At 41.7% G+C, this 16,859-nt stretch overlaps 1 protein-coding gene across 3 annotated transcripts in view; it reads right to left on the bottom strand.

Annotated features, from left to right (window-relative positions):
• Positions 1 to 7,979, bottom strand: part of LOC148016669 (alanine aminotransferase 2-like) — a 190,956-nt gene extending 182,977 nt beyond the window's left edge. For all 3 annotated transcript variants that reach the window (XM_087664104.1, XM_087664105.1, XM_087664103.1), the window contains exon 1: positions 7,727 to 7,979. In XM_087664104.1, the coding sequence (XP_087520230.1) occupies positions 7,727 to 7,888 (162 nt within the window). In that variant the 5' untranslated portion in view covers positions 7,889 to 7,979. The remainder of the gene's footprint in view (positions 1 to 7,726) is intronic.
• Between the last annotated feature and the right edge of the window lie 8,880 nt (positions 7,980 to 16,859).

The raw sequence follows: 16,859 nt of genomic DNA, 5'->3' as shown, positions 1-16,859 counted from the left end.
CCATCAATCAAAGGCATTGTACACTGAAATCAGCACCGGAAATTCCTGGAATTGTAAGGATTTCAGATGCCAGCCCATCTATTGAGAATTTGGGGCAGCATTTGACCAGTTGGGGTCTTATTAGAGCAAGTCCTGGGTGAAAATCAAGGGGCAATTTGCTCGAATGCTTTGCTGATTATTGGAACAGCAAGGGGCTTTTGAATCAGCCAAGGAGATTGTGAAATCTCGGCTTGTAATTTATCCATCAGCAATTGAAATTAAAGAAATACCGCAAGGGGTGCCAATTTTGGGGCCAACAAGGTGTCCACTGTCCAAGTTTATGAAGGTAAAGTGAGCATTTCAGTTTATGTTCATTTGCTAATTGTTGTAATTAAGTGCTTAATCAGGTTAAACCACCCTATCCGAGAAGAAAGGCTGGTTTCATGATTCCATTGCCGGGATAATCACTCAATCTCTTGATTTGGTGAGCTCGAGGCACCTGATTGCAAGCCAAAGCTTTGTGCTAGTGCTGATTTTTCTGCTCAGCTAAGAAATTACAGCAACATGTCTTCATATAGTGAGATGGAATCAAGCAGTGATGATGCCTCTCAGTATGGACATTCTCATGGGAATGAAGGAAATGCAATGCCTAATCTTGGCCAAGGCTCTCATGATGGACAACAAGCTGAAAATGTTACTGTTGGGCAAGATGCAGGGCCTTCAAGCCGTCATGAGGTAAATGACCAGCAAAGTGAAGAGGAATTTGATGACCAGTTCAAGAATCGGGTGAGCACAACAGCAAATCTCTTTGTTGAATTAGCAAAAGATCCTTAGTTCACCCTATTTTTGAATGCTTCGAAGAAGGACAGGAAGGGCAAAAAGAAAAAGTCAACTTCTACACCTTCGGGACATCAAGATGCACCGAAGGTAGTGCCAAATCCTTCACTTGAAGCTCTTAAAGAGGCCAATGAAGCTAAACAGTTGGTACCTATGGTGCAAGGAATGCAAATGCAAGGCCATTATGGAAGTGCCAATCCAATGGATTTTGAACAGCCGGGCATGCATGCTATGATGGGGCAGCCAGGATACTCTGGTAGTAGCACGATTTTTCATGCAATGGTTGGCCAAGGGCCGCATACGGGAATGCATGGCACAAATCCCTATGGTATGCAGCAGCCAATGCATGGTGTGCAAGGCCCATTGTTTTCGGGTATGGTTGGAAATGTGCAAAACCCTATGTATGGTAGCATTGGCTTGATGCTTGGGGCACAAAGTGGAATGTTTGGCAATGCATCTACACCCCCGAATGCTTATGGGGCTCAAGGAATGATTGCTAGTCATCCAAATGCTTCATTTGGACTTGGTCATGATGTAAATACAGCAAATGCACCCTTTTTGCAGCAGCCAGTGTATGACAACTTGACTCCCAAAGGGGAAGCAAAAGACTATGATGAGGGTGGAAAAGCAGTGAAGTTTGAGTCCTTCAATGGTGCACAAGATAGGCTGAAAGCTTTGACCTTCATTTAGCAGTTTGATGCAGCCTATTCAGGGGGAAACTTCACCGAATCCTCTAAGATTCGAAAGGCAGCCACTTTCTTGAAGGGGAATGCATTGCAGTGGTGGTCCACGCTCTTGATGCAAGGTAGAGCACCATCAACATGGGTACAATTCAAGCAAATGTTTGCATCGAATTGGTTGACTAGTACCTTTGAGGTGGACATCATGATAGCTTGGAACAAGCTTGATGCTAAGGAATGCAAGAATTTAGAGCAATACAATAAGAAGTTTTGGGATGCATTGCTGCCCGTCACTTCTTATCGTGCCGTACCCCTTCATGAGCAAGTGGAAAAATATGTATGTGGGCTGCCCAAAGGAATCAGGGATTTTTGCATAAAATCCACCGTGTCTAGCATGTCTCAGCTCATAGAGCCTACTGCTACAGCCGATGCTTTGCTGTGTGGAAAGGATTCGGGCTTCCAAGAGAGTGGGGAGAAGCCGAATAAAAAGTTGTTTAAGGTTGAGAAAGAGGCATATCTGAAAACCAGCCTGAAAAGAGGCCAAAACAGCAAAGAAAGGGCTCGAAAACATTGGCACAACGTAGGGAATCGATGGCTGCAAATAAATACTTTATTTGTGAACAGGAGGGTCATATTGCAAAGAACTGTCCCAATAGGCAGCAAGCTGCAAAATCAAAAAATCAGGGAGATCCTAAGGGTAAAAGGCCCAAAACATCAGTGGAATTGGTGCCCAATGTTGTTAGTGATCAGCCCAATGATGATGCTACTGAGTTGTGCAGAGCAGGGCAAAATTAGGGATCAGCATGCATTGATCTTCTTTGATAATGGTGCACGAGCCAACTTCACCTCTACTGACATGGCAGCCCGTCTAGGCATCAAAGAGGATGAGATGGGAGCCATGGGGAAAGTTGGAATGGCATGTAAGGGTCATGCAGAACCTGTCACACCACTTATTGGAAAGCTTCGGTTGCACATACAGGGATATGTGGACAGCGAAGAGTTTTACATTGCTCCACTTGAGGGTTGTGATGTGTTACTTGGTATGCCACGGTGCCACCGTATCCATGTAATGATTGATTTATATACAAAAGAAATCACTATTTAACATAAGGAAAAGACACTCACACTTGATGTAAAGTTGAAAGGGGAATCTATCCCTGTTGTATCTGCAGCTACTATTTCTAAATAATGAAAAATCATCTTTCAGCGTATTTAGTTTTTGCTAAGGATAAGGATGATAGTGAGAATGTTGGGAATATGTCTAAATTAGAGAATGATCGCATGTCATTTCTGAAAATGTATGCTGATTGCTTCTCTCAATCACTTCTAGGGCAGCTACCACCTGAAAGATCCAAAGATAATGGCATAGACCTTATCCCTGGAAGTAGCCCTCCTAATAAACTACCCTATAGAGTCAGTGCAGCCTAACAGGAGGAGATTATAAGTCAGGTAAATGAGCTGTTAGAAAAAGGGCTGATTCAGCCCAGCTCATCTCCTTTCTGTTCTCCAGTGCTTTTGGTGCAGAGAAAGGATGGTTCATGGCGTATGTGCATTGACTATCGTGCTCTGAACAAGATCACGATAAAGAACCACTTTCCGATCCCTCGGATCGATAATGTTATGGATAGATTCCAGGGGGTAGCAATATTCAACCATATAGATTTGAAAAGTGGGTATCATCAGATACGCATTAGACCAGAGGATGTGCCTAAGACAGCTTTTAGGACATCTTTTGGGTTATATGAATTTCTTGTCATGCCTTTTGGACTTACGAATGCTCCTGCCACTTTTAATCGGATGATGGATCGCATCTTTCGGCCACATAGAGCATTTGTGGGTACTTTCTTTGATGACATGATTGTCTATTCAAAGAATGAGACAGAGCATAAAAAGCACTTGGGCATTGTTTTCAATGAGCTACGTAAGCATAGGCTGGTTATCAATGACAATAAGAGTGATTTCTTTTTGCATGAAATTCACTTCTTGGGACATATTGTATCGGCTGATGGTATTCGTATGGACCCTGTTAAGGTTGAAGCAATACATTCATGGCCAGCTTTGAAGAATGTTCATGAGATCCGCAGCTTCTTGGGTTTATGTTCTTACTATAGGAAGTATGTACGCGGGTTTGCTGAAATTGCATCTCCATTGCATCTTTACAAAAGAAAAATGTGCCATTTAGATGGACAACAGTGGAAATTTCAACATTTGAAAAGTTGCAGGAAAAGATGACTTCAGATCCTATGCTTGTGTTGCCTGATCTAAGGAAGTCATTTGTGGTTCAGTGTGATGCATGTGGTAACAGCATTGGAGCTGTCCTTATGCAAGATGGCCGAGTTGTGGCTTATGAGAGCCGAATTCTCCACAGTGCAGAGAGCAATTTACAAGTTTATGAGAAAGAGCTCTTGGCTGTAATTCATGCATTGTCTACGTGGAAACATTATTTGTTGGGGGCTGATTTTACAGTACAGACAGACTATCAGACTTTGAGGTACTTTTTGACGCAAACAAAGTTGTCAAAGAAGGATATGAGATGGGCAAATTTTCTCTCTATGTTTCATTTTCAAATTGTACACATTGATGGTAAAAAGAATGTTGTGGCGAGCTCATGGTCAAGATTTATACGATGGGTCCTATACATAGCCGCATAGCAGTCAATCAAGTATACCTATCGTTCTAACGCTAAGTCAAAATACTAAAGCTGAGAATGAAACTCAAGCAATAAGCCCTACATTAGCTCAACAAGAGCGAAAGCATTCCTAGCCTTCCATAACCGGACAACCTCGTATGGAACAAGTACGGGATCGGGTTGGGGTTCCAACCCCTGCACAGGATCCCATTGATTCTAGGAGTCAAGGACATGTCTCATCAAGTTCGACCAAGTGGTAAAGTTTTACCCGCTAAAACAAGTCTTATCATTGAAAGCAAGCTTGGCAGAAGATGAGGTGGAACCATGAGGTGTCGGAAAAGTGGGATAAGATGGAGTTGGAGGATAAGATGGTAGTGGTGGGTGTGCCTGATAGGAAGAATGAGGGAAAAAAGGTGGGTAGGCAAAAATAGGCTAACAGTGTCCAATGAGTGTTGATTGATGCGGAGGCACTAAAATATGAATGTTTCCATAAGATGCCAATGGAGATGGAGGCACTGAGACACGAAAGCCCTAGGGGCTGGGGCACAACAGCATGACTAAGAGGTCCACTAGGTAATGCTACAAAGCCAAGCTATGGTACCAACTAATCCACACTTGGGAGAGACTGAGGGGGAGATACTCAAGCTCCAATGATCCCGAAAGTGTATGAGAAGTAGGTGGAACACCACTCGATGGAGGAAAGAATGAGGTCCTAAAGGCGGTGCCTATGTTTCCATAACCCCCCGGTGCAGTGTGATGTGCAACATGAGGTGTTTGATAGGGGAATGTAAATGGTGTGAAAGAAAGCAACGGAAGAATGTGGTGGGATTGGTGGGTTTTGATTTCGTGGTGTGAAAGATGTAGATGCATTTTGTTCATTTTTACCATTTAATGATTGAAAATGAAATGATGATGATAATGATGTACCATGCAATGTAGAAATAGTAACACCAAATTCATTCTCATTTTGAGAAGTATACTGAAAAGAAGGAAGGGTAGAAGAAGAGGTACCTGGCTTTTTCTTATAATCCCCCACGACGTGTGTTAACATATAAGAATTGGTCCTCAAGAGAAAGAAGACGAAGGAACAAAAGACAAATCTAAAGTACCTTGCACCGGAGTGGATGGAAGAGGATGAAAGAATGGAACATACTCCGGATCTCTTTCTCCAACCGGGCGGCCCATCCCTGAGGGAGGTCTCGACAGCCTTGCAATATCACCAGATTTATACGCAACATCTAAAGAGAGAAATTCATGCATACCTTCATTCAGTAGCTTCTCCTGAAGGGCAATCCTTCAATCGAGCGCCTCAATCTTCTTGCGTCTAATGTCCATGATCACATAATATTATTCAGTGAAAAGCTTATATAGGCTTTCTTCCGTGTTATCAAAAGTGTCTTCCACCATGTCGGAACTTTGTGAAGCAAGCTGTTCTACCCACTCTCGCTCAGTTCTCGGCATAGATTGTTTTGGAGACTGAATTGGTGTTGATGTGTTCGAAGCCATTTGAACCTACTCTTGTTCTTGCTTCTTGCGAAGAGCTTTTAGATCAAAGGCCTAGGTTTCTCACAGAGTACCAGGCTCTGATACCATGTAAAGAAATACTCTGACACAGAAACACAAATAACAATCGTACAACAAAGCACAAACTAATAAAAGACTCAGTTAGAGTTAGGGTAACTCAAAGACAATGAACAAACAAAATAACTACAAGTGATAAAGCTGCTGAATATACAATGCTCATGCAGCAGACACACTATATAGTAGTGAATGAATACTGAACCTCAAACTCCTATATCTCAAGAATCAGGGCAAGGATAATGAGCTCGAGAGTGTCGCACTCTGAACGGATCTCGAATCGCAACAAGGCAACCTCGGGAAGTGGAACACCAACAAACGCAACAATGAGAAGCTAGATCTGATGCAAACGGCAATGAGGAGAGAGAAAGACGAAAAACACAGGCAAGACAGCCCAAAAACACAGGCAAGACAGCCCTGCAAGAGAAAGAAAGCTACCAAACGCAAAACTAAACAGCCTGTAGAAGCTGGGCGAGAGCTAGAGAAGAGAAAACTGCCAAACACAGGTTGCAAATGATGTGGTAGGCAGTACGGCAGCAGGTTTGTGCAGGAAGAGCAATCGCCTGGTTGGGATCAACTTCAAACTACGAGAAGAGGGCTAGAAATCAAGCGCCAACTGATATAGATAGCAATGGACAGCTTCGACTGAGATGTTCCCCGCGAACGGGGTATGGGCAACAAGCTGAAATACCTGAAATCTACAAAAACGAGATTGAGGGCTGAATGGAGGGCAGTATACATATTTATAGAAAGTTTGGGCCCTCCCAAATGGGTTTGTGCTTATGGGGCACAGAAACTCTCTGGGATCGTGTTTCTTGTAAATAAACAAGGTTTCTTTATTGATTAAGCAAGTTTTGGGGTTGTTTAAGCAAAGCTAATGCATTTTTAGCTCAACACATAGGAAGTCAACTAATCACCAATTATGAGCAACAAATAGCCATAAAGACAATTGAATACAACCATGCATACATAGCACTCACATCTCTTAGAGTGATTACAACAATGTGCAAAACTCTCCTAAACCCAAAACTGGTAAATCATCCTTTAATAGGCAAGATTGTCACAAATGAAGAAATCCTTAGACCTTGATGATCTTTTGATTCATGTTGTAGTCTTGCACTCAGTCCATAAATCCCCATCTAGAACCATTATCATTAGAGGAGACCTAATATATAGACCTCATAGATACAATAGAAACATCAAACTAGATTATATATATTATACGTAGTAAGTCACAAAAAACAAGTTGTCACACACAAGACAACATAACTTAAAGTATAACCAAGAATCATTGAATAATGTTGTGGCTTGTGACTCTATTGAGGTGTGGTGTTGCTTAATGTCTACGAAATTCACTATCTAGCTATCAAATACCAAGTTGGATTGCTGAAGTGCCAAAAATCAAATAGGTCCATTAATTCACATTTGCTATGAGAGGTAGGTCTACGACAGTCCCATACTATATTAACATATTTTGAATTCATGTTTGCAAGTTTAATGTAGAATTTTGCCATGCGTACGCAAGGGGAACGCTTGAGAGATGATTGTATGTGAAAATCCAAGATTTCCAAGGCACATGTAAATCTTAACAAACTAGGCTCTCAACTAGTGGCAAAACGTCACTTTCCTCTATTGTAAACAGATCATATTCTGCGGCTCAATTGGTGCTATTTTGATCAAGCACAGTTGGTGCTATTTTGATCAAGGGGACGACCGAACTTTACACAATGCATGGCCCATTAATTGAACTCACCATGGCCCCAGTACCTCCTTGCTTTTGTAGCTTTTGTATAGTTGCCCTTTTTCAAAGTACCTCCTTGCTTTAGTATAGTTGCTCCTTTTCAAAGTACCTCTTTGGTTTAGTGTAGTTGCGATTTTTATCTTTCTAAGTAAGTTAAGAAATCTCTAGCACTCTCATAAGACGTGACACGCCCCATACCATTTACTCGAGAATCACCACCAATCAGCGAACCATAGATTGAATAACCCAAGTGAAAAACGAGTAAGGTGCTCAGGGGAAGACCTTTGGATTGATGCTGTCGATGGAGAGGCGAGGATTAAGAGCCTGCCTGCTGGCCACAGAGAAGAATGGTCTGAAGGGCTTGACTGCGCATCCCGCGATCACAGGAGAGGCAAGGGCTGGCTTGAGAGCAGCCTGAGCTGATCTTCTTATCGTACTGAGCATTGTCCACTGTTGCGATGTACGAAGGAGGATGCCGCATCTCTCTCTCTCTCTCTCTCTCTCTCTCTCTCTCTCTCTCTCTCTCGCAAATTCAGAATTGCCACCCGAAGCATTGATACGTAAAGAAAGTAGGACAACCAAACCTCGCTGGGCAATGGTCGCTTTCCGCAAATCTATATATTTATTAATTAAAACTTGTAATATTAATCCAATGGGTCGTGGGTCCTCTTCTACCCTTAATCATATTGATGGACATGCTAGAGCTTTTCTCCTTTTTTTGGTGCGAGGGGCGGCAAGTGGGGGGACCTAGCATGTAGCCTCTCTGCTTTTTCTTATTTTCATTGGTCGTGACATCAATGCACAAGTTTGTCCCAAATTTTGAAATGAGTGGTAGCCTTCAATAACGAGGGGCAGTAGTGTCGGCTTAACAAGTCTTTCGTTGAGGGCAAGGATTGAAAGTAGCTCTCCCCTTGAATCTCTCAACTAGGACTTGAACCATCAACCGCACTTAAAGCACACAACATCCTTACCAATTGATATATTGCTCAAAAGTTGCTTCACTACTTTTGCATGATTTGCATTACACCTCCCTTTCCTCAAAAAATTATCTCCACTTGCTGAATATTATACACATGCGATTTCACTTCCATGACACTATTACCAAGCCATGCTTACATGCATGTATGCACAAATATACTTTCTCAACATATTTTGTAACCAATGCTCCTTCCACACATCTCTCTCTCTCTCTCTCTCTCTCTCTCTCTCTCTCTCCTCGATAATGAGCAGTTATATTATATAATGTCATAGAATGAGTACAAAAGTCAGATGATGATAGAGATACAAAATCATAGCAAAGAAGCAACAAAGATTGTCGTATGTCAAGGAACTAAATTCTCCCAATATGTCCCTGGATGCTCTTAACAAAATGAAAATGAAAGCATTCCAAGTAAACCCAATTAGACCAACAACCCCAAAATCTGAGAATGTGAAATAGAATCTTCATACGCAACTGCATCGGGGTGGGATATTTTGGCTCATAGCCTCTAGGATTGATAATGACTTATCCCCTAGTGATACTCCAATACATAATGTTGAGGAACCTATAGAAGAAGAGGAGTACACAGATCTCTATGTCTCTCATGACGATGACGATGGCAATCCTATCCTCATCAACTATCATCTAAGTGCAAGTGGGAGCTATGGAGGTTCGAGCAAGAAGACAGAGGCCAGTGTGCGAAGAACTCCAACTATTACAATGTGTGTCATGCCTTCCCTTGTTCTATTGCCACTCAAAGAATTAAGAATAAAATGACAGTGATGGGCACTCGCCACCTCTAGTGTATATGTGCACATGCACAATATACAAGTAAATGTAGGCAGCTAGGCACAAGTGATCTTTAGCCCCCAATAACCTCTTACTTAAAGGTGAATGTGCCTAAGTGTGAAGAAAACAAAAAAAAAAAGTGATAAAGTACAAAGTGTATATAGAAGTACAATAGGATGAGGAAGAGACATCATCTCATCCTACACCCATCATCTTCCTAAGAAAGGCATAATGTTCCACTGGGAGACTTTTAATGAGCAAATCTACAGGATACATATCCATAGGGATCTTAACAAGCTTAATGAACTTGTTCTCTACCACATCTCTAGTGAAGTGATAGTGCACCTCAATATGCTTTGTCTTTGTATGAAAGATCGGATTACGAGCCAACTAAATGACACTCATTGAATTCGAATGTAATATAGAAGTCATATTCATACCAAGATCTACAACCAAAGAGCCTAACCATAGGACCTTCTTTACAAGCCTTAGTGGTTGCAGTATACTTAGCTTTAGACAAGGCTGTGCATTTTTATACCTTGGACATCTAAGAGATAGCATCTTTAGTAAAGGTAAAGACATAACCAGAGGTAGAGTTTCTACTATACACAAGTCTTGCATAATCTGAGTTAGTGTAACATATGACTCATGTATCCTCATTCCCATAGCAAATGCACGTATACGCAGTGCCTTTAAGGCATCGTATGATACCCTTCACGATGTCCCAATATTGCCTACTAGGTGTAGCCATATAATGTGTCACAAGTCCCACTGTAAATGCTATGTCAAGACAAGTGACTATCATGGCACACATCAATTTGCCCATTGCCAATACATATGGAATCTTGGCCATCTCAGCCCTTTCATCATCTAATGGGGACAATATGCCTAACTAACCTTCACATGAGAAGATAATAAACAACTAGTATCATCCTGCATATGGAATCGCTCAAGTGCTATGTGAATGTACTTCTTCTAGAACAAGCAAAGAAGTTCATTAGAGAAATTGTGTGTAATACATATACCAAGTATTTGTGAGGTCTGGCCCAATGTCCTTTATCTCAAAGCTCTTCTTGAGTTGAGTCTTTGAAAGCATCGAACTCATCAACCAATACCATCTTGCATATGGTATCGCTAAGTACTCTATGAATGTACTTCTTCTGAAACAAGTAGAGGAGTTCCTTAGAGCATATACGAAGTATGTGTGAGGTATGCCCAATGTCCTTCATCTCAAAGTTCTTCTTGAGTTGAGTGCATCCAACTTATCGTGAGCACACCCAACAATAAGCATGTCATCAACCTAAAACACCAAGATAATAAGGCTATCATCACAGCCCTTTTCATGTATAGACATAGATTCATATCACTACAAGAATATCCTTATGAATGCATGAAAGCATCAAACTCATGGTACCATTCCCTAGGCACCTACTTAAGCCCATAAAGGCTCTTCTTCAATTTACACACTAGATGTTTCTTACCGTTTTTCACAAAGTCCTTCTGCTACTATATATAAATATAATCATATAGGTCCTGGTGTAAAAAAGAGGTCTGAACATCCATTTGATAAAGATCCAAATCCAATTGAGTAATCAAGGCCAATATCAAGTGTAGGATCATCATCTTGACTACAAGAGAGAAGATCTCATCAAAATCAACTCCATTTTTCTTCATAAAACCCATGCCTAGCAATCAAGCCTTATATGTTGGCTTAGGGCGACCAAGGCTACTCTTCAACTTATACACCCACTTGCATAGCAACGGAGGCTTTCCATCAAGCAAGAAAACTAAGTCCCATGTATGGTTCTTCTACAACAAATCAAACTTAGATTGCATAGCTCTCTCCCAATAAAAAGAGTTACCTCTCTGCATAGTCTCCTAATAAGTAAGTGGCTTAGCAAAGTTATCACAATAACATAATCCATAGAGGACTCATAGTGGTTAGGAGGATGTGAAGCTCTAGTGGAGCACCTCAAAACTAGCTGTAGGGCCTAGAAGGCATGTCCTCTCTGTCCAATATCATGATCTTGTGCAAGAGGTGAATCCTAGGACACTTAATCATTAACAAAATTGCAACAAGTTGTCTCATTGGGACTGGTTGTATGTAACAAGAGGCTCCTTTTGAAAGATCACCCTGTGTGCCTCAATCACCTGATCTAGTCACATATGTATCTTTTTCTCATGAAAAATAATATCACAGCTATAGTTAACCTTCCAAGCATGTTGATCCCAAATATGATAGTCCATCTCACTTACATCATCATATCCAAGAAAGATGCATTTGACAAGCTTTGGATCTAACTTATTGCGCTTATTTTTGGGAATATAGCAAAACATCTCATATCCAAAGACTCGCAAGTGTGTATACAAGGGGGGTTTACCAAACTATGCCTTCTCTACAACTTTGCCACCAAGAGCAATGTATGACGATCTATTTATGAGATGCATGGTAGTAATAGCTGCCTCAACCCAAAAATACTATAGTAAGTCTGTCTAACTAAGCATACTATGGATTCTTTCCTAAATAGTTATATTCATGTGCTCTGCAACATCATTCTGGGGTGGGTGTATGGGGTGGTCAACTCACACTCAATACATCTCTCATCACAAAGCTCCTCAACAGCCTTACAGAATATTCATCACCATTATTAAATCATAGGCATTTTAGCCTATACCCAAATTGGTTCTCAACCATAGCAAGAAAGCATTGAAATGTAGGCAAAACATTTGATTTCTACTAATAGGATAGGCTCAAACCGTATGTAAATAATCATATATGAATGTAACAAATACTCCCCACCACCCAAGGACTAATAGGGCATAGAGCCAAAAAATATTTGAATGCACAAGAGTACAAAGGCTCACCCACCCCTGTAGAGCCTCACTTCTTATGAGAGTTATGAGCCTACTTGCCATATAAAAAATGATCACATGAATCAAAATAAGAATAATCAAGAGATGAAAGATAATGCAAATGGATCAATACTTTCATTCCTTTCAAAGACATGTGCCCAAGATGGCGATACCACAGAGATACATGTGGAAGATTGATCATAACCAAAACATGATCAATAGACCTAGAGACAAGCAAAGGGTAGAGGTTGCCAACATTGGCACGTGTAGAGGTGAGCTCACACTCAACCACCAAGACCAACGGACACTTATTCTTTCAAGCATTTCAAGTGAACACCTATGGCTATCTCTCACCTAGTAGACACACCTCAGATCCTACCAGGGTGTAGTGACCTTACCTCAATGCCCAAACGAGTTGCCTCCTCCCTCAAGCACATCGGTAGCTCCACGATTTGTGATGCGAGCTCAAGCAACCTCAAGAAACCTCAAGCCTCCACCTTCAATCTCCATCCTCCATAGCTGCACATGAGACAAGAGAAGAGAAGAGAATAAGAGAGGAGATGATGGACAGCTTCTTCTCTGTTATCCCTCACCCTCACACACTCGCTCCCTCACACTCTCACACTCCCTCTCTCAAGCACACATAAGCAAGCAAGAAGGAGAGAAAAAGATGAGTCCACTTTGCCACACACCAAAGAATTACCCCTCTCCTAGCCTAGTGTCAATCCCATGGCACTAATGGGTAGTAGTTGCAAGGTGGGATGGGTGTAGCCAGATGGATTCTTTGAGTTTGTATACAAGCCCTTGCGGGGGATGGTTGCGGGTGGATCGATCCTTGATATTGAAGATGGCGTTGGGCTGGGTCCTTCGCTCTGACGCTAACCTTGAGTGGATTCGTCCCTTGAAATTGAAGATCGTGTTGGACAGATCCTTCTTGGAGAATGGTGGATGGTTGGCTTGATTGTTGAAATTGACAATGGTGTTGGATTGATGCCTGCTCACGTTGTCCAAGGGTGCTACGATTGGAGCTTAGCATGGCTCTTCCTTATTCCCTGCAAGTTGCCTTACCCCTGTAACAAAACATGGATCTTGGACATGGCTATGGAGGCTAAAACTCAAAGAACAAACTCATGGAGACATAGACTAGTCACACAAGTGAATGAGGTTCAAGGATTAATTTATTGGACTCATGACCACAAACTTGTGTGTACATATAATAACACAAACTCTTGGTCAAGCACAAAAGTACAATAGCATTGTATTGAAAAGTGAACCAAGTACATGTCTTTATAGCTTTCCAGCTTCTCCACTCTCCTCACTGTGCTTATGGGATACAAGTCTCCTCATAATGCAACATACATCATTTGACTTGTTTTCCAACACTCCCCTTCAAATGATGAATTCCTACACTTGCTGGCTTTTGCCCCCCCTACATGATGACATGGCCCGGTAGACTAGCTCATGGGCAGCCTAGTCAAGTCCAGCTTGAAATTTTACATTTTTGGCAAGTTTTTTTTTTCAATACAAATCCACTAAGGGAAAGAAAACATCCACTATGGGAAAAATACAATGAAATTTTCTTTAGAATAATCTGTCAGAGTTTTTGATGGTGGCGGAAGTATCTTTTTCTTCTTCTCCTTCATTCATAAACTGACCTTGATGGTGATCATCTTGTACCTGTTGTGCTCTCTTCTTGTGGAAACATTCACTGACTACATGGCCAATCTTGCCACAGTAATGACAAATAATTCGGTCCTTGTTGCTATTGGTAGTGAATCCTTGACCACGTCCTTTTGTTGCATAAGTACCCTTGGTGTACACGAGGTTATCCCTTGAGCTGGTTTCTTTTACATCCTTGCTTTTTTATTTGCTTTCTCCATCAAGTAGTGAGTGGTCAATGCCTTTGAGTGAGAGACTGGGAACATTACTTAGTGTGGGCACAAGATTCTCGTATGGTTCATGATTAACACTGGCAAGTAGCACTGTTATTGCCTCATCCTCATCAATGTTCTTTTTAAGAGTTGCTAGCTGAGTTTTAAGGCTCTTGAACTTATTGATGTGTACAGTCATAGATGAATTGTCTTTTACATCCAACTTATAAAACTGCACGAGTAATTTTACCTTTGAGTTCTTTGCTTGTGTACCAAAAATCCTATCAAGTTCTTCCCATGCCTTCTTTGCATCCCTAATGCGAGAGATGCAGTGTAATACATCATCTGATAGACCCTAGGGAATAATACCTAGAGCTTTGTTGTTCATCTTCTTCCATGCCTTTATTTTAGGCTAGTCTTCTGTAGCATCTTCCTCTTTACCATCTTCATTCTTGTCATCTGCATCATCTTCCTCAAAGAGATCCCAAAGGTCTTTCCTCATTAGAGGGTACATGGTTTTCTCCTTCCAGGTGTGAAGCCTTCACCATTCAACTTTGTTATTTGCTCCAGTTCAATCATCTTAGAAGGAGGTCTTACCACGAGAACACTCGGGCAATGTCTATCCTTTTACAAAGAAATTGAGACATACAAATGGATTTGATCAATAGGGCTTTAAATAATTACAAGTGTTGAGAATGAGCTTTTGAGAAGCTGAGGTAAAATTAGTGAATAGCTTGTTCATGAATGAGCTAAATACACAAGTGCCAAGAGACATTGATTGAGTATCAAGAGATACTATTGATGTTGAATCTCCTTGTTGAGCTAGATGTTGCTCAATGATCTCCTCCCCTTACTGATTTGGAGTGTTGTGGACTAAGCTAGAACTCAGATCAGAGTGGCAGCCACTTGGGTGAGTTGGTAGTAGGAGTGAGGAACCGAAGTGTAAAGTAAGCTTGAACCACAAAAGCTATGGATGCCCTATATTAGGGTTTCTATAACCCATTGTCTTTCTATCTGCTACAGCATGTACATGCAACTATTTCACAAAGGATTTGATATAGAGAAGGCTCATATACAAGACTTAAAAATCCTTATGGTTTTGAGTTAGATTACAGCATGTGCAGGTCGCACAGCTGTACGACAGCTTCTCAAGCACAGTCTTGACAGATTCGACGAATTTCCATAATGCTGGAGATATAGCATACCAATGTCAGTAACTAAGGTGCTAAAGAGAAGCTCCATGAGTAGGGGAAGAAGTTTACAAAAGAGATCTCAATGAGATGTCTATACTGAGAGGTCTAGCGGCTCCAAGGTAAGTGGGTGCAGGTTGGCTATGGTGGCCAATAAGAGATGTGTGAGAATGTAGGAGATGAACTCAAATGCTTGCATTGAGTTGACTAGAGATTGTGAGGGACTCATGGAGAAGCGAGGAAAGCTAGACCATGCACACCATGGCTCTGATACCATGTAACAAAACATGGAACTTGGATATGGCTACAAAGGTTGAAACTCAAATAACAAACGCATGGAGACATGGACTAGAACAATGACATTCACACAAGTGAATGAGGTTCCAAGTTGAAGTGCTTGGACTCATGACCACAGACTTGTGTGTACAGATAATGACACTGACTCTTAGTCAAGCACAAAAGTACAATAGCATTGCATTGAAAAGTGAACCAAGTACATGTCTTTATGGCTTTTTAGCTTCTCCACTCTCCTCACTATGCATATGGGATACAAGTCTCCTCATCATGTAGCATACATCATTTGACCTATTTTTCAACAACCCCTTTACCTATGCCCGTGCAGACTTTCCCACTTGCACAAGAGGAAACCCGACACTTTTTATAAAATGAATTACATTGCACCTTGTGCTTTCCTTTTGAGAACCTTGGGAGGTGCGCCTTCACCCTTGAGAGAGCCCTACTAGAGTATTCGGTGCTTTCCTTCATCTTGGAGACAACATCCTTATCCTTGACAGGACCTTGCCAACATATTCGTAGCTCTCCCACATTTTTTCTGAGTGTGCCTTCACCTCCACTATTCCTACCTGAGCAGAATGAGCTTCTTCATTCACTTTTTGACGTGGGCTTCCTTGGTCTTCCTCTGCTTCATTTCGGTGCATGGTGACATGTCGTGTAACATTGCCCCCTTACTAGACGAGTGCTAGGTCCAAGACCCTTGAGATTTTGAGTTGATGAATATTTGGTGATATAAAAGGGTGGTCATGTGAGTCGATGGTGATGGGGTCTCGTGGGGATTTGTGTTGGGAAGAAACTAATCAACCGATTAAGGTGGGGGAGGCGGAGAGCGAATTGCATGGATGATGGGGCTTCCGAAATTGGTGGGTTGCAATATTTGTTTGTACCTAAAAAGAAAAGAAGGTGCACTACCTGGGGGTGTGTCTACCTTATTGTGTGGTGCATTGTGCTTGTGCTAGTGGAACTGGGAGTTGGGTGAACTTGGGTGTTGTCCCACACTTGAGGACCCTCTTCGTGCATCATTGGAAGTGCGGTGCGTGGCTTAGGGACACAAGTCTCGAAGTCCTACCCTTGAGGTGCCCTAAGCGTGATGTGGAAAATCAAAATTGGGATAGTACCCCCTGATGTTTTTCCACTTTGTTTGGTAAGCCTAGTGTTTTCTGTACCAGTTCAGGGCTTAGCTTGATTTCTACTTGGTGGGCTTCATTTTCTAGATAGTGCCCCGGTTTCGGTTGAAGGTCCGAAGAAGGAGCTCGATACACTTCTCATAGTCGATTGCTTTGTTGATTGCCTCCATGTACTTTAGAAGATTACACTGCTTTACCAGTTACTAGATGGCTGGTTCTTCCACAACTATGTCTTCTAGATTCATGATATACCTAAATTTGAATTGATTATAAGCCCTTATCTCCAACGAGAGGCCGTACTTCACCTGCTCC

Source organism: Lygodium microphyllum, chromosome 23 (genome assembly GCF_053477565.2).
Source record: "Lygodium microphyllum isolate KBCC chromosome 23, Lygodium_microphyllum_v1.1.10, whole genome shotgun sequence".
In the NCBI taxonomy this organism is placed as follows: Eukaryota; Viridiplantae; Streptophyta; class Polypodiopsida; order Schizaeales; family Lygodiaceae; genus Lygodium; species Lygodium microphyllum.
This window is presented reverse-complemented; position numbering and strand designations above follow the sequence as displayed.